The sequence below is a fragment of the Harpia harpyja genome, chromosome 3, assembly GCF_026419915.1.
Source record: "Harpia harpyja isolate bHarHar1 chromosome 3, bHarHar1 primary haplotype, whole genome shotgun sequence".
Lineage (NCBI taxonomy): Eukaryota > Metazoa > Chordata > Aves > Accipitriformes > Accipitridae > Harpia > Harpia harpyja.
The window spans coordinates 33983809-34009221 of NC_068942.1; the positions used below are offsets into that span (position 1 = coordinate 33983809).

At 46.0% G+C, this 25413-nt stretch overlaps 1 protein-coding gene across 9 annotated transcripts in view; it reads left to right on the top strand.

Annotated features, from left to right (window-relative positions):
- The window catches only part of PRR5L (proline rich 5 like), a 54358-nt gene that overhangs the window by 19712 nt on the left and 9233 nt on the right, over positions 1-25413 (top strand). For 5 of the 9 annotated variants that reach the window (XM_052781891.1, XM_052781890.1, XM_052781892.1 and 2 more), the window contains 5 exons: positions 8706-8763; positions 11877-11968; positions 15333-15473; positions 16950-17076; positions 20860-23879. In XM_052781891.1, the coding sequence (XP_052637851.1) occupies positions 8706-8763; positions 11877-11968; positions 15333-15473; positions 16950-17076; positions 20860-21242 (801 nt within the window). In that variant the 3' untranslated portion in view covers positions 21243-23879. The other 4 variants (XR_008234401.1, XM_052781896.1, XM_052781895.1 and 1 more) reach the window with 3 other exon arrangements.

A 25413-nucleotide genomic window follows, 5' to 3' on the forward strand; every position in this document is an offset into this window, starting at 1 on the left:
GGAAATGGATGGGGTTTAGGCAGTCTTTCTCTGCTACCGAACCATCATCGTACCAGATGAGTTACTGAGTCTGTTTTGTATTTGAAAGAGAATTGTTAATTCCTGTAAGGGTTTCGGTGGGAACTCAGATGTTTCATTCTGAAGTGATTTGTATTTATAAATCTTCTGTTTTAGCAAGCCTATTATATATACAAGCCATCTGCTTGGATCAGAGTCTAAGTGTAAGTGCCAGATAGTTGGGACTCGTAATATTTACTGCAGATCTGCCTGAAAGCAATGCTTCATGCTCCAGGTTTCCCAGTACTGACTTTGCCCACAAACTGATCTGATGGTTTCCTGCTGCTGAAAAGGGAAACTTTGTGCCCACCCCTCTGCTCAGTAACCCAGCAGGGCACCATGGTTTTCTGGTGGTCAGCTGAACTGTAACAGGGAGGAATCCTATGATCGTGGAAAGTAAGAGGCTGGGATTTGGAGGAACGGGGTGTATCGGTGATTTCTCTGGGGCTTCTCTGGGGCAGCTGTAAGATTTTTCAGATAAGCTCCCTTAATTTTCATGCTGTCTGACCCTTGTGGTTGTGGAGAAAATTTTTGAAATATAAAACTAGTGAGTGTTGATAAATTGAGGCATTATCTTCCTGATTCTGCAAACAGCCTGAAACAAACCCTTTGGAAAGGATGAACTGTTTCTTTTCACTCTCTGGAGGCTTGTTAATCTCGAAACTCACAGGGGAAAATGGAAATGCTAGCTATTTCACAGCTAACCACTTCAGCAGAACTGCCTTGTTTATGCATATTAACTCCAAACTGTCTCCTCCGGAGGTGGAGAGACCCGATCCCTTCCCAAGCACCGTGACATCTCCCAGCGCCCACGGGCTGCACATGCTGAAAGTCAGACGCCCGGCGTCGACACCTCTCCAGCCTGGCATCATCTGCCCGCGCCGGCAGAGCTGGTACCCGAGGGACGGCGGCGGGTGGACTGTGTTTCCTCACTTAACCCGACCAGAGCTTTGATGTCTTAAAACCAGAAGCAAAGCTGTTACATAATTTCCAGCCTGCTGCAGCGAAGAGCCCCCGGAGGCAACAAGTCCTGACTCAGAATTAGGCCCGGCTTTCTGTTTGTATGCAAAACCATAGAAACTGCAACGCGCGAGCGCCCGTGTTGCTGGCGTGTCGAGCAAAATCGAAATAGCGAGATGATAACGGGGAGCTGTGAAAGTAAGCAGCAGCAGCGACCAGGCAAGCTGGGATCCAAGCCGAAACTGCATTTGTCCTCGCCCTTTAGAGCGGTGAGGAGCAGGACTGGTGAACCTTGCTGTGGTCAGAGTCCCTCTCACTGTAGGTTAGCCGGCCGTGCCGGGCGGCTGCGGCGGTAGGGAGAAACACGCGCTCCTCCCTCTGCTGTGGCACCGTAAAGCTTTTGCTGCATGTCTTTCTGGGACTCCAGCCCATCCAGCATCCCTCGTGACGTGTCCTCTCCTTGGAAAGGCTGCTTTGTAAAGCCACGCTAACAGCTGAAAATGCCGCGTGTCCCTCTCTCCTGCTTAGTCAAAGAGAAAAAACCTGGTGCGCGTGACATTTCTTTCCTCGGCGCCAGGTTTCTACTTCTGCCTGTTTCGCGGCAAGGCAAGAGTTGTGTAGGTTTTTGGAGTGATGGTTATTGCTGGATAAAGGCAGCGCTAGCTCTTCTCTGGCCAAGTGCTGTCTCCCACCTGCTGCCAGCGGCTGCAGCAGCTCGGCCGCTGCACAAGGGGAGAGACTTCACACTTGTGTGATTTGCAGAGCTCAGCCATATGCCCTCAATACTCTTTTGGGTCAAGCCAAGCTGGTCTTTATAATTGTATTTCTCTCCTCGCTGGCTGGGAACCCCTGTTCACGCAGGTCTGCTAATTATTTCTGCTTCATCTGGCGCTTTCTAGGACTGAGCTTTCATGGACCGACTCCAGAGACTCCATAGCAACTGCCCAGCTTCGTTATCACGGCCGAGGTCACCCGGCCAAGCGGAGGACCTAGTCCTGGGTGGCAGTGGCAGCAGGGACGCCTGCTTTCAGGTCCCGCACACCTCGGCTCTGCAGACGTGCGTGATTCCCTTGAAACGGTGCCCGGCTGCTAACGCTCACAGCGTGGCGTGGGACGGCGACCGTGCCCTGGCTAAGCAGGGCTCCCGCCTGGACTGGTGACTCGCCAGTCCAAAGCCGGGGAAGCCGGCCGCGGGATTTTCCCATAGCTGCTGTCTCACGGGCGCGTCGTGGTCTAGATCGTAGCAGTGCTGCCTACTCGCTCTGCCTGGTCTGCTCACCTTCTTACTCTCCCCGCCTCACTTTCTCTCTTTAAGTGGGCTTTCTTCTTTACCCGTTTTGAACAAAGCTGTCTCTAGAAGAGTCATTTTAGGACGTCACTTCATATTTATCTTGCAATTTGTTCTCTGTGTAGGATCGAAATGATCTGTATGCTTCTGTCACTATTTCCCCTCTTTCTAGAGAACGAAAAAGGGATGGGGGGATGCTCCGGCTATGAGAAGCTGCAGCTCTCACAGACTTGCATTTTGTAAAACACTGCCAAGAAGTAGGTAGGTGTTTGTGTGCAACTGGCAATAGCTTTGTAGAAAATACTTGTCGAGTAGGTTTGGGTGATGCTTTCTTTTCTCAAATTAACATCAGATTATCCAAGAAACGGTGTCTATGCGCTTGCAGAGCCTGTCAAAGTGTGGTTTAACGCTAGAACACAAAGCCTCAATTGGCTAGAAGAGGCCATTTAAGAAATGCTGTAAAGTGTTGAAGAAAAACTGTTTTTTTTCACTCAGCAAAATGGGGTCAATTATTTTGATTTTTGCTCTGAATCAGCTTACTCCCATTCCAAGCTTGTGTTTTTGTTTGATGAACTAGTATTAATTTGTTAATTTTAATGTGGCTTTTTAAAGGCATACTGGCCATATTCGGCTTGGAGGCATGAAAGGAAAACAGAATTTGGCTGTCATTAAGTGGCTGTTCATGTAAACTTCCCGCCCGCAAGAGTAGTGGCTTATTGGGAAACAGTAATATTTTTGATTGGCAGGAGAATTCCTTTGTGCCTTGCTACACTGCAGAGATACGGCTTTCAGGTGAGATGTGAAGTCTCCTGTGATGGCTTGAGCCTCCTTGATGTTTTCTGTGGAGCTGCTGCCAAAACTACTTAGCTGCTTTTTGCCACCCTTCGGCTTGAATGTACCACCCGCAGCCCAGCAAGCCGTGCTAGTAGCGGGGCTATCACCCCAAAATCCTTCCTGTTGGTTCTGCCTGGAGGCCGTCACCGCCGCCAGGCTGCCGGCAGAGCGCTCCCAACAGGCAACATCTAATTTGCCTCTGGCAAAGTCCGATGGGTACCATTTTGCCCGGATCATCGCGGGTGACCTCCCAGCAAGGGCCTCCGTGGCCCCCGTTGGGGGATGACCAGCTCCTGACAAGGTGGAGGGAGGGAGAAGGTGCCCATCACTGCTGGCACTGCTGGTTTGGGAGAGGAACCCAACTGCTGCTCCTGGGACAGCTTCCACCTTCAGTCATTGTGCTGGGGGAACTGGAATTGCTCCTCTGAGTACGGATGGAGAAACTCGCCTCAATTTCTCTAACAGGGGAGGGGAAAATATCCGTGCCGGGAAAAAGAAGGAATTAACTGGAAAGTGTCTATGTTTACAGCATAGTGTGTGACTGCCTTCAGCTTTTTTTTTTTATTCCCAGTGATTTCAGTGCAGCTTGCTTTGCAAGAGTAGCAAGCACATGCATGTTGTGGGAGAGTCTTTGCTGAGGAAAAAATGAAAAGTGATTTTTCTGGAGCTTTGAATCCTGTCTTCTAAAATTCAGGGCATTTGAAAAACTTACCTAAAGGCTTTTCTGTTAGCTGCACTTCTTGGTGGTATAGCTGAAACAGCTATTGTGGTTTTCTGAGAAAAGTAGGGGGGGTTTCAACCTGCGAGACTTTACAAGCTCGCTTCTATCTATCTGCTGCAAAACATCTCTCCAAATTTCTCGACAGCACGTTCACGTGGGGGGTTAACCCGGGGCTTTACTTCTCTGCGGTGCATGCTTCACCCTAGCAAGAGCAAGGGCAGGTCTGCAGCACCCGCAGGGAGCGTACAGCAGCCGGTGGTGTCCAACAGCAGGGTGAGGACTTCACCCTGGGGATCCAGGGAAAGCTAGTTTGGGAAGGGAATAACTGCCTCCCCAAGCGCCCAGTTCAGCTGTAATTGCAAAGAGACAGAAGGTGGCAGCTAAACTTTTTCAAATAAATGTGCCCTTCAAGCCCACTTGGTGTGAGTCTTTATCTGGTCTTGCTTGCAAAGAAAGGATTTATTTTTCCTCTTAGCTCTGTGCCTCTGTGTTGCCTCTGGCAACCAGGGATAAAGCAGTAAAATGAGACTTGTAATCTAGACAAGGTCTGATACAGACCTCCGCTGCGGCTGCATTTATTAGATTTGTCAGCAAACCCTGTAGGGTTTTTAATGAAAATTCACCTGTCTGGCTTGATCTGAAGGGGTAATGTTCAGACTGAATCCATTTCTGAGCCTGTGACTTTAGCAGAAAAGACAGATAAATAAAATTTCCAGATATTTTTAAGATGGGGAGAAGGGAAATGAAGTGTGGTGGTGGTTGTTTTTTTTGTTTTTTTTTTTTAAAGTCTCTCTCTTCCACAGGAAAAGGGAAAATTTGAGAGGATAATTGAAACATCTGCAGTAACTACAGGGAGCTAAGCTTTTTTTTTTTTTTTTTTTTTTTTTTAGAAACCTTAGGAATGAGATGATGCAATCTATTTAGCACGTGGAATTACTGATAATACATTATAAGAGCATTATAAGTTCTTTACTACAGAGTAATGATTAATATACGTATTTTTAATAGATAGAACTGTGCTGCCCATAAAGGTGTATAAATGTGTATTTTGTTTGCTGACATAGCTGTAAAATACAAAAAAACCATCTCTGAAAGTAGAAAGCATCAATAATACTAACCTACAAGCAAAGTAGCTGGAAAATTGTATTCACAGTGCTCAGGAAGCATATGTAAGTTGAAACCTAATGTTCTAGTGCAGCTAGAGAAGGAATTAATATTTCTTGAGAGAAACACAAGAAAATAGGCATGACACCCTCATATATATATGCGTATATACTTTTTATTATATAGTAGTTTAAAATGACACAGTATTAAAAACCAGCTGTATATTTTCCTTGCAATATATGAGAGGTAATTACCTTGAGCTATAGGTTGAAAAATAAAGAATTTAAGTACTTAACTAATAAACTGAAAGCATTTGGAGGGATTAAAGTGAAATATCACTCCAAACATTATCTTATTGTTCAGGCAGAAAAATATTTACAGCGTAAGTGGGTTTCACTTATTTTTCCCCTCATAATTTTTTCCATTCCAGATTTCTTCCTCCCTCCTTTTTCACTTTGTTTGGTTTTTTTTTTTTTCCTGGAAAGCCTTTTTTTGTTGTTGTTGGCCAGAGCCTAGTATGTGTAGTCATTTGCTTCTGCTGAACAAATGTAAAATTTGAATGGAGATCCCAACAACTTCGCATTTCCCTCCAAAGCCTATATTTCTGCTAGAGAAGCTTTGCAAAATAGTCACCTTCCATTAGTTGATAATGTTTGGAAATGTTGGAGTTTTTTTTCATCGTGTGAACATATTTATCCAACTTGCTAATTGCTGTTGTTGTTGCCCAGGTGTCTCCCAGGCACGTTCTCTTTGCAGCTCGCCCATCCTTTGGCAGCCCCGTTCCTCCCGCGCTCTGCTGGGAGCTCCGACTTTCTCTTTCTCTCAACCCTAGCTCTCACCCGAACTGAGGAGCGAGCCCCAGATAAAGCCCCCCAGCCATTAAAAATTTCTCATTAACAAGTTACCTCTACTCCCTGCAGCTTCCTTTCGCAGCCCTTTATCACGTCGGTGATGATGAATAAATCAGAAAATAGGTTTCCGCAGGAAGGCGGGGGGAACGCCAGAATCCAAAAAACCACAGAAAGTGGACTTTTTTTCAGAATAAACGTATGGGGTTTTGGCTAAAACTGAGTAAGCTGTTGTAAGCAGGGTGGGATACCACTGGTCACGGAGGTGGTGTGAGCCACTGGTCCCTGCGGGGTGCGTGTGCTGCTGGAGGTTCTTCCACTCCTGCTGACCCGGGTGGGCACTGGTGTCGTGGAATGGGTCAGCGAAGATGGAGTCGTACCCTCCTGAACGGACAACCGCGCGCTACATGAGGCCTAGAAGCGTCTGCGGTATTGCCAGAGAGCTCTGCTTTCTACCTGTTGGCTTCCACAGCTTTTCAGCTGCGCTTAATGAGTCATTTGCACACTGTGAGCGGGTTCGGAAGGTCACGTGCAAAAGTGCTTTGGGTTCTCCACGTGGTCACCTGTGTGCAGCATAACAATTTTAGCATGTTCCTCTGACAAACAGGGCTGTTCGAGTCGGCTCTGGTTCCTGGGCTGAAATTCCTAGGACTGGTTAATAGTATAGCATTGAAATTTGTTTATAGCTTGACTGTACTGCGTGGGTAGGATTGCTTTTGTACTCTGCTAGAGCTAGTAGAGGTCAAAGTCTTCTGACTTGGATGGGCAGTTCAAATAATACAGTTTCATCCCATGTGTTGCTCATAAAATGCTCTGGTTTTGTTGTGTAACTAATTTAAAAGGAAACTAAATTCTACATTATTTTGGGAATAAGAGCATACTAAATATTTTTGGGTTTGAATTCTGAAAAAAAAAGCCACCTGCTAGCAGGGCCAAATTACCTTAATTACAAGCATGACTGTTAATTATTTTTCCCTTGTATGCACTATACAAGATTTAACCGTTATTGCTACTAACAGAGCTTATGGTGAACTGGATGGGCATTCCTCCTTATGTCATGACTGAACTCTGGATACGCATTAGGGGATGCAGGATTTTTTTTTTTTTAAAGCAGTGCCTCAAAAGTACTTACATCTGACTCATTTAAGACAAGTAAGCCATTGTAGCAAAACATGAGTTAATGTTTTAATGTGGATGAAGTAGCCATGAGATGGGACAACAGCCAAGGAGAGGTACCTATTTCCTCTCTGTTGTGTAATACCATGCTTTTTTCACACTGCAAAGAAGACAACGTCCATACAGTCTTGTCTTGAGATGAAACTTTTCATCATTCTGTCATGAAACCTACCTGACAGCTTTCTGAATATAAATTCTCCACTGGGAAAATGCATCCAGAGAAGTTTCTTTACTGATAGGGTGTGTGGTGGTCTCTTCAGTCCCTCAGCCTCAACCTACTTGGAGAAGACTTCTGGAGCCTGTTTGATTAGATACTGTTTAACAAAGAGCTCTTCCTTTTCAGTGACGTCTGATGCTAGCAAGTAGGACTCTTGAGTGTACCAGTACAAGTGGAGAATGTCACAGAGCAACATTCCCTTCTTTTTACTCCCTTCAACAGCACTCCAGCTGAGTATTGCTTCTTGTCATAGGGAGGATGCAGAGGTGTGCTGCTCTCTTTGGGGTGGCTTACAACCTGCTTGTGGGTGCCACGAACGAGCCAGCCCGGTTTATGGTTGCAGGAGGCAGGTCTACCATCCAGAGCAGCAGCACAAGGGCAGGTGGGTGGTATGGCAGCTCATCGGGAGGCCGTGGTGGTGTCCAGGCAGTGGTGTGACGGCAGCGTCCATTGGGACTGAAAAAAGCTGTGCCTTGCTCCTCAGCTGACGGAAGGTTGAAAGGTGCGGCTTTGACCTGGTTAGCCATTAAATAAACAAGCTGGAGGATGAATGTGAGAGAGAGAGGTCTCTGAATATTGTGCGCTACCCTGATACCGAATCCTTTCAGGGGGACAGAAGGCTTTACTCTCTGTCAATATGATCTCTGTGGTAGGACTGAACCTCTTAGGATGCAGCAATAGCGTGTTATGTGGTGAGAGCAGCTGCTTTCTCTGGGATTCTCAAAGCTTTTCAGAATAACTGATTCTCTAGTGCTGTTGGGAGAACAAAAATGTAGGTGGTTTTTTTGCACCACTTTTATGTTTGGGGAAATGGGAACAGAAAGCTTACCAGATATTTAGATGTCCCAAACTGCAGAAAGGCACATTGATATCTTGATCTGTCTGGTCCGTGACACTTAAGTTTATCTAGAAAGACTAGCTCCTGCCGCTTCTTCTGCAGCTTGAGACTGCATACTGAGATGATCCAACTGCTCAATATAGCAAAAAAAAATAGCCTTGTAGAAAGATAATAGGTAGGAAGAGAGAAGTAAGGGTTAGGGAGCTGAACTGGCTTACTGTGCAGTCAGGCAAGCACTGAGCTAGTACAAAGGAAGAAGAGAGTGGGACATTTTGGTAGCATTTGGCCCTTTGATCACCTCCATCATATGGCTGAGGTATAGCTTATGTGGCTGCACTCTTATGCTAAGAACCATTTTATTTTCTTGACTCCCTCCCTGTGACCCAGGACAGGTCCTTCCTCCCCACTTCTGGCAGGTGTTTTAACTGTCTGCGGTGTCTGTTGTCTTCTCATGTATGGCTGAACAAGACAGGGTTAATGAATGTGCAGCACTCACAGTGAGACCAGGTCTGGTGGCAGTGCTGGGAGAAAGTGCTACGATTTGACTAATCTTTAGATAACTGCATGAAAAGTGGATAATGACTGAAAAAATTTATTCTTCCATGTTTATTTTAAATGTCAGAAAAGGCAAAAATGCATGTCTCTCTCTTCTTTCTTGGCAGAACCAGCTCCTTGCGAAAGGCTTGCTGTTTATAGAGGAGAAGGTTAAGCTGTGTGAAGGCAAGTATAGTAAGAAACCCATTCTGGAAGGGAGTTGTTCTTTGACGTTTGGTCAGACAAGATGATTTGCGTATCTGGAAAGCGTACAGCCCTTTCTGGTACTGTCTTAGGGCATCACAACCTCTCAGGAGCCAGATTGCACCGCAGCCCTTGTGAGGCTTGAGGGATAGTGGGCTGTTTGAATAGCCATGTAGCTGCTACACTCCCAGCAGCCACGGCTTCTTCATGAGAGCAGGAACGTGAGTCTTGTGGCAGTTGAACCTGGGCTCAAAGCAGTTCTGGGCTTGACATGGATCCTGTTGTGAAACTGCTGAGAGCTGCCTTCTGCCTTTTATTTCTCAATGTGATTTGCAGCTCAATGTAAGCACGATTTTGGTTACTGTGTCATGCTTTTGAGAGCTGAACTAACAGGCTTTGTGTAAATTTAAAGAAAAAACAGTCACTTGGGTGGGAATGAAATCCTTCAGGAAACAATTTGATCACACATGAAGTTCTGTTCAAACCACTGGGGTACAGATGCTTGCTACCGCAGAGCCCGTGGACGAAGGCCAGTGTGGAGCAGTGACTCTCAGTGTTGGATGTGTGGGGAGTTACTCACATTTATTAACTGTTTGCTCAAGCGGAGCAAGCTGTCTAGAGCACATGTCTCTATTCAAAACTAGGCTGCTGTTTGATTTGACCCAGTTTTGTAGCCTGTAGGGAAGATCCCTTGCTAATCACCAGCCTGCTGTATCTGGGTCATTAAATGCCAATAGACGCTTCCAATCTCGCATCATTGTTGGTGCTGGATTCCTCCACACTGTTCTTCACCAAGTGACTTCACCTGGCCAGCAGGCTGTAGGACTCAGACCCTGAAGGAGCTGTGCAGTTGCCGGCCTCCTGCTTGGTGTGTGCTTCTTTGGCGCTGGCCCGGTAAAGGAGATAAAAAGGCAGACTCATGCATTTTTCCCCAACATGGGTACCTGCCCTGCCTCTGCCAGCTCTTCAGAACGAATGCTGTGCAGCTTATCATAGGTTTTGTTTTCTGTATTCATATAAAACTATGCCAATATCTGTTTTAGCATTATGAAAATTGAGTTCCAGCTCAATAAGCTGAGAGCTGCCCGGGAGTAGTTTGCAGCTGGTCAAGTATTTTGGGTAAGATGAAGTTTCCCAGGCAGACAGCAAAGCCCTCTTCCTATGCCTTGTTTTTTTTGTCCCTAGTTGGAAGTGACACTGGAGCCACGTTGACCGTGCAGGCTGGCATCTCTGCAGGAGGTGACTCACGGACACCTTTCTTTCATAATGTGTTGGCTTGTTGCAGGTCTTGTGGTCACAGCAACAAGAACTTCTTGTACACGTTTCTCTGTTAGCTCTGTCTTCCTGGAAAATTTCTACTGTCCCAGTACTCGGAGACAGAATAATGTTCTTGCTGCAGGGCATGGCAATGTTCTGCTGTGTCTGTTTTTCAAATCACAGCCTCTTATTTTAATGTGATTTTTCTTTATACAGTCTGCCAATCTTTTTCAATGCCTATAGGTTTTATGATTTCTTGAAGAAACAAACCATTCCCCCTTCCCCTTCAGAAGGAGAAGTGATCTATGACATTTCATTCTGGCTCCACACACCAAAGCATTGCAGTCCTGGGAAAGGAGGCAGAGGAGGGAAAAATTTAAACATTCAATTAGTCTGTTTCCTGTTGTCTTTTTCACTTACAGTTGGCAGTTTCTGGTAATGGGTAGCTGTTATGGGGGTGTCGGGTAGGTGCTCGTCTGCCTGCAGTTCCAGTTTTGAAGCCGGCATCGTACCCGACACGGTGAAGCCTCCCTCTGAACCCTCCGGCAGTCGTCGGTGGGCTCTCTGCAAAAAACCGAAATGTCTGCAGGATCTGGTTCTGCTGGCTCTCTGCTCTCTGGCCGTGTCCTAAGCAACACAACCCATGGGCAAGCACAGTGGAAGCCCGGGGGAAAGTCTCCAGATGGGGAAAGCACTTCAGTACACAGTGATAAGGCTCCTTTGAGTTGCAATTTTACATGTGTTCCAGTTCCTCATGTAGGACCTCTAGTCACCTGGAGGCTGAGCCTTCAAAGCTGTCTTGAGCAGGCATCTTCCATTACTGCTCCTTGAGTCTCGACTGCTTGCGAGCTCCAGCTGAGGCTCTGTGGAAGGTATTCTGAAAAATCCTTTTGTCAGAAACTTGTGTTATTAAACCTCGGTCTGTATCTGCACCTGAAATTTCCGGGGAATGGATCTAAAACTTGAAAAAACATTGCGAACCTTTGGCCTTTGGGATGGGGAAAAATCTAAAAAGCTTAGAGGTGTTGGGCCCAAATGCCGAGGAACGCGCAGCTCTGTAAGTCAAGCCTGTGAGCATAATTTAAAATGTCTATTCAAACGATTATGTTCAGTAAAGCATTTTTTGTTAATAATAGGCTTTCGACCACAGTTGTATTCCTGTTATGGGAATCACGAGTTGCGTAACTTAGTCCGCCTTCATTTTAAATACCCACTTACATTTGGGGATGTTTGTTCGAGTCGGAGCCACGTGAAGGGTGGCCACAAGCGGATTTCATTCACAAAACTTCGCAAGCACCACGCTTGAGAGGAGCGCGGCGGCTTTGTGGCTTGTCAGGGTCCTGACTGCTGTGTCTGTGCTTGGGAGCGGGGAGGTGCCGGAGGGGGCTCAGCTCTTGTAAATGGTCTCCCTGCCTCAGTTGCTGCAGAACAGTTGATGTTGGCCGTGACCTGCTGGTTTTCCGATTCCGCTGCTAACGTGCAGCCGTGCTCCTGCGCTAGTTGAGCACGCTAACTGTGAGCTGTGACACTACACAGTCCTCTGCCGCAGAGTTAAAGCCTCCGGTTGAGGAGGGGCTTTTTGTTGGAATTGGTCCCGTGTTTTGCACAGAGCTGTCGTCTTTGCAGTACGCGACAGAGCAATTTATGGTCACAGCCTTGTGTCTCTGTCAGTTAAGGCGAAGCTTAGCTGAATGATGTCCTGTTTGGGGAGGAAACTGTGAATGTGAAGGGTGGGTTTGTATCTCTTATTTGGGGACTTAGAGAGTAGCAGGAAAAATTCAACTTGATTTTAGCATCCCTGTCGCTAAAGCTCTTGCTCCCAATGTCTGTTTTCGTAGGTGAGGATCGCATTGATGTCCTGTCTGAAATCTGGGATCACTATTTTACGGAGACTCTTCCTACACTCCAGGCAATATTCTACCCAGTCCAGGTAATCTTAATTATAATTCAGTCTTCAGTCAGGTGAGGCAATGTCACTGCAAAGTCTGCTAACGGCACGTGGAAACTTCTCTTCTGTTCCAGCAGCACTGTTTGTCCAGTGGCTAAATAGGTCTCAAAACCTTTAAACTAAATCTGGGAGGAGGTAGAGTTTGCCCAAGTCAGCATTAACTGCGTAAGAAGGACTGCTAAAGTCTACTGGGCAGGCACAGTGTTTTGGGCTGAGTTTATTCCCATTTGTCTACCCTCGGTGCTTAGCTAAGCTTGAACACTGAAACTATTGGACTATACCTTGTCTAGACAAGCTCTGGGCCATTTTTATTTACAGTTCTTCCGTTTTTAAACTGTTGGGACTGCTGGTGCAGATGACAACACCAACAACTTGTCTTCAGAGGGACAAATCTGAAGACTAGATCAGGAGAAAATCTGTTTAACTTGTCCTAACTACTTTTGGAGGGCTTATGTCCCAGTTGTGCCTTTGGAAAATCCTCTGTTGGGTTTTTTGAAGCTTTAATAAGGGGACAAGTAAATCTATGGGTAGAGGATGAATGAACAACTTTATGGAAGACCTGTTGACACTGGGTATTTTGGAAGCTGAGTATCCCATCAGAAGTGTTGAGCTGTATCATTTTTTAAAGTAGTTTTAGTCAGGCTTTCCATATGAGCAGTCTAATTACCCCCCCAGCCTATTTTGATCTTCTCTTCCATCAGAGGAAAAAAATAAATGTACCTCATGAGGAGACTGACATTCTTGGAAATGCTAGCCTCCTCCTCTTGACTTTTGCCTCTTCCACAGGACATGCTTTCCAGAGCCTTTTAAATTTTTTTTTCCTTTGTATTGTTTCAAAGGCAGCAGGTAAAGCTCGAAGGTTGCATTTTTCCTCTAATCCTGTTAAAGTTGGCCTTTCCTAAAAGAGAAAGGACTTCTGTAAAGACAGACACTAACCTTTTTACTGTGTTTATTTTTATTCTTTCCTTGCTGCAGATGCTTTAAGGTAGGTGTTTGGCAGGTAAAACTGCGCAATTAATTATAATATCCTCCCTTTCTCTCCTTTTGCGACTAATAGTCGGGAAGTGACCTAGTCTATTTAAGCAGGGGTTTGTCTGCACTGCAGCTATCTGTGCACTGGGGAAACAGCTGAGCTAACTGTGTGTCATACCCACTGGTCCTAATAATTCTGCCACTTATCAGAAAAATCTTCTCCCCTGCTTTTAAATGTCTCTAATGAGAAACCGAACAAAAGTTATGGCACAGTGGGTGCAGCTTTTGGAAGTAAGCTGGTGCTAGTGGTGAAAGTGTGACTATGGGATGTCGAGATTCTTTGAAAGCATAACTTTCTTACTGTATTTGTCTTGTCACAATATCTGAGTCACTCAAAAATATTTCATAGAAGCTGTGACATTAGGCAAGTATTGCCATTTTACAGATGAGGAACTGAAAGGTAACAGACAGCATATTTAAAGCCTTGCAGTCCCCTAAGTCCTACACAAATGTATGGATTTAAACCACCTAAATGCATCCAAGAATTTGACTCTGAGTAAGCTGCTCTAGGCTACAACAGAGAGAGTTGCTGGTTCAGCAAGAAATAAGAAATTGCTTTTATCCCAGGCCAGTGCCCTAATAACAAGATTGGGCTCTTCCTACAAATAGGGAACTGTATATACCTATTTATACAGTGTGTCACCACATGTGAAGAGAGCTTACATAGCAAATCTCTTTCACCAAGTCGCAGTTCTTCATGTGCTACCTTGGTAGATGGGAAAGTCAATTTGTTGGTGGTTCCCCATCCTTTGCTGCAAATGTCAACGTGATTATTTAGTTGGGCTCTTCTGTGATCCCAGCAACTGCCCATTCAGAATGAAAGTAAGTCAGTCAGCCAAATGTGTGAGCGTATGTTACTGAAGGTAGTAAGTAGAAATAACTTCCTATCTCAGCTAAGTTTAAACCCGAGGCTCGTAGCTGTTGCAGAAATATGACCTTTAAGCAGCCAAGTTGGTTAAATTGCTGTACAGAGGGAAACCATGTAAACAGGTCACTGGCTTTTGCATAGTTGCAGCTGTTGATGTAACTACTTGGTGCGGAAAAAGAATAGCAAATCTTGTTTTGTTTGGCACAGCAACATGTTTGCATTTTGAAATGGGGTATGAAGTTAATGGGACTAAACTGCATGATATAAATAAAAAGTGTGCAGCTGCTGAAATATAGTTCAGAGATATGTACCAGTCTTTTCTACACCTCCATGTTTCTAAAAACACAGCGATGATTTAAAAGAGCAAAGTGCTTTTGTTATGGCCAAGCTGCCTTCCAGATTATTGGCTTTAATTCATATTTACATATTGATGATGCTGTTAATTATGACATTAAACCCATTATGAATTAATGATTAACTGCTGGTAATTCCTTCCAGCTAAATATTTGCCACGTTGAGTGTGTTATGGAGACCATAAAATGGTTCCCAAACAGACCGTGAGGCAGAGATTAGCGTGTTGGGAAGAACAAGGGAAACTCTTCAGGCTGGAAAGTGCTGGGCAGGGCTGGGAGGAAAATTTCTGCTGTTAAGCTGCAGTGAGGCAAGAGAAAGTCGTGCAGACTTTAAGCATAGCAGAGGGAAAGGCAGTAACACCAGAATGCCAAATGGAGTCCAACTGTGTTTAGATATGCTGAGAAATATTACAACATCTTCATCTGTTAAGCCTGCTCACTTGTGTTGTTGATGTAAAAAAGTAACTGGGAGAACACGGAGTGCCTTGTGGTGGAAATCAAAGCTGTTGCTTTTTAAATGGTATTTGGTACAAGCAGTCTCACTAGCTTCGCTCTAGCCTAAATTCTAAAATCCCTAATAAACCGAATTGTGGATTTTTGTCGTATCGGCAAGGTCTAAAGTACAAACATTGAACAAAAAGAGGATCTAACGCAGACCAGAGGTAGGCTTAGTTAAGGAATACTCTGTACCAACCTCTTTCCCTACCAAACCTTCTCTGGTTTCTCAGCTCCAAGTGGCAAAAGCACGAGCTGCATCCATCCTGGGCTTTGGATGCTTGTGACCCAATTGGATGGCAGTTGGGTTTCATGAATACATAGTCTTTTGGTGAAATACAGGCTCATCTTTGGCTTCACTCCAAACCTAGTGGTGCTTCGGATGAGGTGTTACTCATTTCAGAATTTGTGTGGGACAGAGACTGTGAGGGAAGCAACCAAAGAGTACCATGAATCCTCAACCTGAGCAGCTGGGGGGTGCTTTGCCACAGCAGCAATGGGCAGGATAGACCCTTTCTGTCTGTGTGCATACATGTGTTGGTGTGACGCTCACATGTCCCTTTACCAACTCTTGGATTTTGCCTTCTGTGTTTTTTAGGGTCAGGAGTTGACTATACGTCAGATTGCTCTTCTTGGCTTCAGAGACTTGGTCTTGCTAAAAGTAAAGTTGGAAGAAGTTCTTCCTCTGGTCCAGACAAAGCTCCCAGCTTCCATTGTCCAGATGCTGTTAATTCTGCAGGTGGGGACCCTCTGCTCTTCTTTGTGTGACTCCCCTTGGGTATCTCGACCTCATGGAACAAATACGATCCCTGGAAAGGAGAGTGGGGAGGGTAGAGGGTGTGATGAAGGGGAGGTAATGTCTGCTTATTTGGGAGTGGTAAATGTAGAAATGAGAGCTGAATTTTGAATGCCCTGAGCTTTCCTGGGAACAGGTAAGGATGTTGCTGTGAAATGGCCGGGTTCTGCTCTTTGGTGTTTGTGGTTTTTCTTGGTACCTCTCTTCCCCAGCTAGGAACAGCCTCGGGACTCCTCTTTTTTCACATAAAGTTTCATCTCCCAGCTTCTCTGAATGCCTCTTTGTGCCCTAGTTCTCCTGGTTTCTCAGCTTTGCAAGACAGGGCGAGTCTCCATCACAGCGGACTGTGGAATTTGAACAAGCTGCGGTTGCTGACTGCCCGACGCTGGCCCCTTGGCTGGCTGGGATGCTGAGCAGTGCCCGTGAGAGGAGGAATACATTTTGGCAGCAGGCAAAATGCTATACATCTTCCAAAGGCCTCTCCCAAGAGACCCAGACATTTTGTGAGGACTAACCTCTTTAGCAAGACCTCAAGAGAGTATTTTCCAAGCATGCCAAATACAGCCAAGTATACCAGCTGTTTTACCTTTTTATATCACCCAGCCTGACAGTCCTGCAAAATACCATATTACAGGTGGCTGTTGGGGTTCCTCTCACTTTTATTTCTTCTCCAATATACCTTATAATGAGTGCTGGGGAATGAAACTTTCTGAAGTACAATCAAAATTGTGAAGTGGCTAAGCTGGTATTTCTGTATGAGTTCTCGCTGTTCTGATGTTCCCGGTGACCCAGACTGTAATAGCAGGAGATACTAAGGTGCTAGCTCAATTTCCCTGAAATATTTTAATAAAAGAATCTTGAGGGCAAAGAGGGTCTCAAAGCGACGCATTTGAGAAAGAAAAGCTTATTGAGGCTTTGCAGGAAGCTAAGTCTGAATGGTTTCTGAAATTACTGTTAAATGGGTTAGTGTTATCTACCATCTTCACAGCTGTAAGCTGAACTACAGAGAGTACTTTTCTTGCAGTCCTGCCTAGGAAAAGAGCAGTGCTTTGCCCGAGGTGTGTTAAGGTTTTTCTACAAAGAGGCATTTCCTGGTAGAACTGCCTTGCTGTAATTATATCGCTGTAGTTACACTGTGCAAATCCTCAGTGTGAGCATACTTTATACCTTCCTATCCCTTGGTCAGATAAAAGACAGTTAGCTGCTCGATATCCATAGGGTTATGCCTATGACTTGAACAAGGAGGTTGCACTGAATGGGACCCAAACCTCCATTCAGGCTTATCAGCTGTGCTCCTCCAAATGGTCTACCAATATGGTTGGGATATTCCAATGCAGACAGACAGACCCCAGGCTTTACTCAAAAACCTTACTCGGAACTATGTAAGGGTAATGCTGACTTTTTATGTTTGAATTTCAGAGTGTTCATGAGCCTACTGGCCCCAGTGAGGGCTACCTACAGCTGGAAGAACTGGTCAAGCAGGTGGTATCACCGTACTTGGGTTTGTGTGAGGATCACAGCTTCTCTGGTAGCACCTGCTTGCTTGGTAAGACATGCGCATTGTACAGAAGCTCTTTTGGGGTACACAGGTTGGTTAATGTGAGGCAGGGCACATCTGTGCTAGACAAGGAGGCAGTGCATGACTCCATGAGAGACAGAAAACAAGGGCTAAAACACTCTCGAGAAGGTCCTGATTAATATGTTTCTGAATGTAGATTTTTGTGTCGGGCTTTTTATTTTCCATCACCGAGTGAACTATGACTGCCCACCACCACTGCACACACACACGTGCAAAGTCTCCCCTCTCGCTGGAGATGGGCTGGATTTTAAAACTCCCTGGTCCATGCCTGATGTACTGCGCTCACCCTGGTGAGAGACTGTGCCTGGTCCTTTGCTGCCTACTCTCCATCCCTGCTTGCTAGCTGGCTTTGGCTGGCTAGAGTCCCATGCTCACTGCTGCATCAGCCAGTCTTTGCAAACAGGAAAACTGTTGGATGCTCATTCTGAGGGATTACAGGGGTTTTTGCATGGAGTCTTCCTTCCATCCGAGGACTCTGTTTAAAAAAAAAAATTAAAAAAAAAAAAATCTGTGTTTAACTGTGGATAGATGCGTCTAGGTGAGAGAACTGGCGCTTCACTTCAGGAAGGGGATGCTTGTAGTGGAAAACTTCTCCACACATGATTCAGGAGCTCTGCTTACACATGTAACCAGCCAGAAGAGATTGGCTAGCTAAGAAATGGGCGTAATGATACTGGTTTGATAGTCAAGAAGATTTAAATAGAACGAGTGAAGAAAGCTGCAGTCTCCCTCTGTTTTTATAAGCTTTACCCTTTGCTCTGATGCAAATTGTAGCAAGCTGGAGACACACAACCTGTCTTGTCCTACACGTTAGCAGCACAGGCCAAAGGATGGTCTTGCGGTAGAAGGACTTACTGGGACTCAGACAATCTGTGCCTGTAACAAACTCGTGGCATCACTTCAGGCAAACTATGGCTCAGGGTTTTGTTCTTGTGGTTGTTGGGCAATTAAATATCTTCTATGCAAGTGAACGTGGTGACACAGTTCAGCATTGATTTGCAGACCTGATCCTGAGGCTAAATCTAGACCATATTCCCTGTAAAAGTTGAGCTTTGGCAAATTTGATTGTTTTGATGTTTATGGACATCTGCATGCTGCTGGGATAGTTTGAAAGGTAGCTGCCTGACCGGTACTGAAGTTTCTAGCCATCCTGGATTGCCGCCAGCTGAGCAAGGCATTAGTGTCATTAAAAAAAAAAAAAAATTAACACAAACTGGCCTTGTAAAGTTTATGTGCCTTAAAATCATTGTATTTACTTTGATTTTAGCTGTCATTTGTTTGTGTGTATTTCCAAGGTGGCCTTTTGCCCCTGCTCCACCCTGTGCTGAGTGGGAGGAAAGAAAGAACTTGTGTTTGCATTGCACGACATTGACAGCTGAGCAGCACTTTTCTGCAAATAACCTTGGTATTTTCAAAGTGCTGCTGTCGTGGTGGTTTTTTTTGTTTGTTTGTTTGTTTTTCTGTAACTGCCACTTCTAATCAACCTTCTTTCTCTTTCTCTCTCCCTCTTTCTGTCACCTTTTTTGCTTTCTCAGAACCAGTTTCTTTTCTCACTGGGCAGCCTGTAAAGACGATGAAGCCCAGTAGGTTCCCTATAGTAGGTTTTTGGAAACGCACTCTTGGGCTTTCGGTATGTTTGCATTCTCAACGGATGCTGTGGAGGCCAAACTGCCCTCTGGACTGGAGCCTTCAAGATGAATGAGTGTTGAGAAATGTGACTGAAGGTGTCCGATCACAGCTGTGAATACACATAATGCTTCAGCCTGCAAGGCTGCTGTATCTTAAACTTGATTTAAAGTGAGAGGAATGCAGCAGGGATAGGTGTGAAAGGGGACAGGACGGCTCACGGGGGATTTGTAGAGGGCAGCGTCCCTACCTGCTCTTCTCTTACCACCCTTCTTGCTTTGCCCATGTAAATTAGCCATAACCTGCATTGTAAGGATGGACTATGCTGAAGGGATCCAGTTGTATAAGAAAGAATTTTTAAATGTGCAATAGGGAAGAAGATAAAACATTCAACCTATTCCCCCCATGTATTAAACCTCACATCACTGCTGATTTGAGTCTGCTTGCAAAAAATCCCTTAAAAACTCCTCCCAGTTTATGTTCCTGGCCATAATGCACCAAAATAGAAATAATGTTTCTAGTTAAACTATGTATGACAAATCCCTTAAGAGACCATCTTTTGTGGCCAAGAAAGTGAAGGGGGAAAAGTGATAAATGAATGTTCAGTGTTTAACCTAATTTTTACCTGATTCTCATTATAAAGGATTTTAATTTTGTTGCACAACAATAATCTGTGGATATTTTTCCTCAAAAGAGTCAGGTCCCAATGCCCTCCAACACTACAGCTTGCTGTGGCTTGAGCTGCAGATGACACCTAAAGCGTGTGTTTACTGTAACTGGCCTCAAAAATTATTTGCACATACTCTTAAGCACAAAATGAACCCTTTTGAATGAACATATTACTGGCAGCAGTGGGGTGAAGTGTTGTCATAGCTTGGCTGCTGCCAGTGGTGGAGTTTTGGCTGCTCACCCGTTCCTCCCTGCAACAATATAGAGTTTGTTTTCTGCTTTTCTTTCTGATGCAAGCTTCCAAAACTCTTTTATAACCTTCAGTGACAAGTGCTTTGCTTTGCATTTTGTCACTCTATCTCTTATGCTCTGCAGTCTTGGTGGAAGTATTTTATAAGGTCTAAAGGCTTCTGACTTTATGAAATGAGACCCTGCACTTCAAGGAAGCTGGTGAGAAACAGGGAGACGGGTAGGGAATAGCTTTATCAGCTGCTTCGGGGATAGACCACATGAGGTGTTTAATACCACATGGCAATGCTGCACGGCTGTGGAAGACAGCAGGTGAAAATAATACCGTCTGTTTCAACCTCCTGGGGGAGTGAATTACAGCGAGCCAAGGCACAAACTCAGACCCCTGCTTTTCTTAAAGCTTTCAGTGTCAGAATTGAAATGGTGCTTCATGATACGGGGCTGGGGACTGCGCCTTGGGTTTGAGTTTTAAACCAGGCATTTTTCCCCCTTAATGTTTTTGCCGGGCAGATTGTAGACCCTTCACCCGTGCTCCCCAAGGACTGTCTTCCTCTTCTGTGCCTTTCCCCCTGGCCTGTTGCTGTGCACTGCGAGGTGTTTTCAGTGTCTAGCCCCCAAACCAGATGTGTTTTAAAGTGGATGGAATGTTCTTCTTTCATAATCTTTAAAAAAATACAGTGGCATAATGCTAGCAGAACTGCCTTTCCCTAGGCAGCTGGAGAGGTAGTGCAATGTAAGCATCAGGAGTTTCATGTTGACGCCAGCTAAGAGCATCTCCTGAGAGACATTTTCCAGAGGAAGGGATGGCAACTCAGGTCCTCACTGAATGTTTCTTTGGGGACTTTACCGCTTTAGCGTCCCTGATTTCAGTGAACCTGCACGCGAGAGCTCCTACTCGGTCCTCACCTCCCTGAGTAAGAGAGGAGACCATCAGAATGCTGAAGAAAGTCCCTTTGCTGCACTCCTTACTTTTTGGCTCACTTCTCTCGCAGGCAGCAGCACTGTTGCCTTACAGCAGGACGAGAGGCGTCTCCTAACTGTTCCTCCGTGCTCCTATTATCCAGCATGAACTAATGAGCACCTGGCTGGTCCCCGGTGCTAACGAGGTGGGACGCTCCGCAGCTGCACGCCGAGGCCAGCCTAGCAGTTCGGGCGATGCTTTGCCTGTGCCCTACTGACTGTCCCTGCTTCCTTCTTCTCTTCCAGAGAGACGGTACTCCAGATCGCGTCCCAAGACCGGTGGACTGAATTATTCATCTCATGTGGTGACGAGCCGGCAGCCCAGCGAGATGGCCCTGACCCCACTGACGGAGCAGGAGGGTGAGGCTTACCTGGAGAAATGTGGTAGCATCCGTCGCCACACCGTTGCCAACGCTCACTCGGATATTCAGCTCCTGGCAATGGCCTCCATGATGCACACGGGAATGGTGATCGAGGAGTCGGACAGTACTGACAAATGCCTCCTCCTGCAGCCCAGTTTTAGCCACAGGCAGTGCTCCAGTGAGCCCAGTATTGCCGATGGGCCAGAGGGAGTCATGGCGGCAGGTAGGCAGGACCCTGCAGAGCTGAACTGCACGTCGGTCAGCTAGAAGAAGTCTCGCTGAGAGGAGAACTGCATGCGCTAAGCTGAACAAAGCGTCGTGTCTTCCACGCCGGGAAAAAAGAGAAAAATTCGAGTTTTGCTCGTGTCATTGAAATGGCCTTGAGGGATCTGATGTTACTTTGGGAATGCTCTCTAGATTTGTTTTTCTTGCCTGTCTGCGATCACTGTTGATGGAGGTACCAGGCTGCTCCCAAATGAGCACTGAGGGCTGCAAAGGTTTCGCTGTTGAACAGCGCAGTCTGCCTTCTGTGAGCTTTCTTCCGCTACTAGTCCAAACCCTTTGGCCTCAGGTTTCCTTCTGTTTCTTTGGTATGATACAAATTAGCCTCCTTCTGCTTTTCTCCATCTTTCCCAGCTTTGTGCTCCTTGTTTGCTCTTTGTTCCTGCAGCAGAGAGCTTTGGGCTAAATGTTCGCTTTGCTTCTGGTGCTAGGGTGGTGATGGCCTAGGACTGCATTTTTCTCTTTTAAAGTTGAGCTCAGGGATGAAACCATTTGCATCCTGCGGAACGATCTGCTTAGGTGGCTTGTGAGAGAAGGAGATCCTTCACTTTGCCTCCCACGGGCATGGATGAAAAGTCCAAATCTGAACAAATCAGCCCTTTTTTTCCCCAGACCTGAAGAGAACTGAGCATATGTGGGGAGTCCCAGCTGGGTACTTCATATGTACTTCATTTGGTTCCAGTCATATCTTTGGAGGTGGTGGTGTAAACTGGGTGCAAAGGAGGGGTGGGTGTGTAAATTGGGGGTAAAATATAATCCTGAGCATCCTGGCCTTTGGCATCAACTTGCTCTCAAAATTTTGGTGGTCGTAGGGCTACAATGAAAGGAGAAATCTAAATGGATTCCTTTTGGAAGGAGATGCTGGGCAGAGTCCGCACTTGTGCGGGACACATAAAAGTGCTTCTGAGCACTGGGCCATCATGATTCCAGATCAGAAGGTGACGAACAGGATTTCACCCTTGGGCTGCTCTGGTACTTTTAGCACCTGCAGATTTTGTGAGGCCAAAGGTAACCAGCGGGGTGTAGAAAGGAGTCCTGTCTCGGTCGTGTATTCGTGAAGTGCTCCTGACCTCCAGTGGTATCTGACTTAGTGCAGTGTTGCTTTTAAGATAAAGCGAGGGCTCTCTGCAGTCCTTGTTTTTGTTTTTATTTTGAAGATTAGGAGTGGGTCCAGTTTGCAAGCACCTGTCAGGCACTGCAGTCCGCAGTGTCTGCTTTGTAGCATCACTTGGTACTCAAATGCTGCTTCTATGGGAACAGAACCAATCTGTTCGAGCAGTCCCCTGGGATACTCTGCTGATGTCTTGCTAAGCAGATTTGCAAGTATAATTACAGGCTTAGAGGTGAACTGAAATGCTGCCTTAAATGTCAAATCCCATTAAAAATACTGATGTAACACCACTGCCACTCGAGTCTAGTCCCTATGGTACTGACTGTAAATAAATGTGTCTTGACAAGGAAACAGAAGGTTAGGATGGGCCTTTAGGATGTTTCTTTGCATGCTATGACATTAACTGCAGAATTTGCCCCGCTTCTGTTGGGCATTAAGCATCTTCTGCTCCACTGGCTGCACCGAAAGTGCAGCTCTGGCCTGTCAGGATTTGGCCTTAGTAGCCTGTGCAGCAAAAAGAAAGCAGATTATTATTTGGTAACAAAGCACCAGCAATACCAGTAACGAGCACGAGTCACACTGCCTTTGCAAATGAGGGTGTTGCTTTGTCTCCTGGGGTTTGCAAATGTTGAAAGAGATACTTGAAAGGGCCTGCTTTTTCTTGCAGTCACCTAAGGCACCCTAGCTGTTGGCCTTTGTGGAAGTGCCAAGTGTTTTGATCACCAGCTGTGCTTACATGTTGAAGAACAGAGACTTAGTTGTGCTGGCTGCCTCCTCCTCGGAGCATGCACGGTCCAGTGGAGGCCGGGAAGATGTGGCTTTAAGCAGTCTTCGCTTCAGTTGGATTCTAGGATAAATTGCCCTCCTAGTCATAAATTGGACTGACCAGGCCAACTTATTTGTTGTTGTCTGCCCCAGGGTGGCCATGGGTTGTGGTAGAGCATCGGGACCTCTGTGGTAGCAGCTAAACCTAGTAGACCGTGCTGGTCTCACCTTGGAATGGTCCCTCCAGCATGGGGCAGGTGATGGCATCCTGCTCAAAAAGAATTTCTTTGGCCCCCTGCAGTGATTTAAAGCCTTCTCTTAGTCACAGTGGTGCATGTGGGAAAACGATCACCCTGCAGCATTTCAGTTCGCTCTTATGAATGCTTTTCTTCCTTCTATTTCTCCTCTAACCCATTTGCCTTCTGTAAATACCCAAACCATTTGAATTAGTGAGCAGCGCCCTCTTTTATGGTGAAAATTAGAATGATTTATTTATTTCCTGATACATTCTTGGATCATCTCTAGGGCTAATAGGAATCCGGTCCTGGTTTTAACTTGAATTTCTTTTGTTTTACATGTATGTATAATTTGAATTATTTTGATTTTGTGTCTGTTACTTTGCAAAAATTTGCACCAAGCCACTCTGAATCATGCACTTCCCCAGTTGTTTTGGTTTTTAGGGAGAATTAAAGCTGGTGGCTTTACTTTTTAAACTGAAGTAAACAAACCTCGTTCTGTAAACCACACTGAGCGTCTGGGTCGTGAGCACCACTTTTACAGCCACGTGAGATGCACGAGCCCCTGCAAGCCCATACCTTTTACGGGCAGACTGGGGGAAACTGGAGGTGGTCGGAAAGCTGTGCCCTGCCCTCCGAAGGGCCGTGGAGGCAGACGTGGCGGGCAGCGCCGAGTGGCCGCTCTCCGCTGAGGGTGAGCTCAGCCTCCACAGGCTCAGTCCCCTGGACGTGAAGAGCAAAGACTCTGTCTGTGGGCCAGAGCCACGGCGTGAGAAACGCTTGCATTTTGGATACAGGGTTCTGGTCTGGGGTTACACTTCGCCGCTCACCATGTCACACAGCCATGATGGGGCACGGGGCAGGTCTTTTCTACCCTCACGGTCACCCACTTGAGAAAACCTCCTGGAAGAGCTGTCAGAATGGGAAGAAGGGATTTCTCTCGCCACCTCCCAAAGTCTGTCTGTTACCTTCTAACTGGATAATTGCCTAGATTGAGTCCCTTCTCATCACACCAAATCTGTCTTCTCTTTTTACTTTGTCTCCTCTTCTTAAGGTAAGTAAGTAAGAAGTGATTTATTCTCCGTGTTCATACAATTCTGTCACAAACTTACTGAGGGGACCTTAGCAGAAAGCTATTCATAGTACAACTGGCCTTTTTCCTGACATCCCCCGTAGGCAAGCAGCATGTTTTTATTGCCAGCGAGCAGAGCTTCTTCAGTCCCCAGCTGGGTGAGCAGCAACCTGGTTTATTTTTTGGGTTTTTTTTCTATCTGAAGAAATGCAGTAGATCTTGGTGCTGGCGCTGGTGGCAGCAAGGGGAGCGCTGCAGGGTTTGGACTGTCACTAAGGTAGAGTATTGCCCTTTCTTTTTAGGTCCAAATGGCAATGGGTTCCCCTGGAAGGAACGGTCTTTTGATGCTTACAACCCTGAGTCAACAGACTGAAAATGCTTGGCTCTTACAGGCAGCCTGGGTGTCCCAGAGAGCAGAAACTGAGTGTCTAATGAGGGACAAATCATGGTGTTTATGGTGTACATACTTCTATGAACTGCTTCATTCTGCTGTAGACCCAGAGCAGCCAGTTTCCCTAACTGGATTCCCTGTGCCTTCCCAACCTAGCTCCTTCCCCGTGCCTGCAGCAGAGCTCCTGGGCCAGGCACACACCTCGTAATTGTGTGTGGGAGGTTTCCAGCGAGAGAAAGGGGAGTTGAGCCGTGTAGAAACTCAGCCCAAGTCGACGATACTGACTTGCGCCAAGCTGCCGGAGCCAGAATTGCAAGTTCTGTGCTAAGAGCAAAAGATGCTGCCTGTGCAGAGAGCTGCAGGCAGGGCCCTGCCGTGACACTCCCGCTCATACTCGCACTCTCTACGGGTCTTTCTCATACTTAGGAAAGGCTGAAGAAGGGTGATTTTTAAGTATTGGTGCTGTACAAGTGAAAGTGAGCTCCTCTCCTCATTCACAACTGAAATTTAGAGGCAGGTAAAGAGCTAGTCAGCTGTGGAAATTGCAGCCAGCAGAAGCGAGTGTTTATCCAGTGATTTTT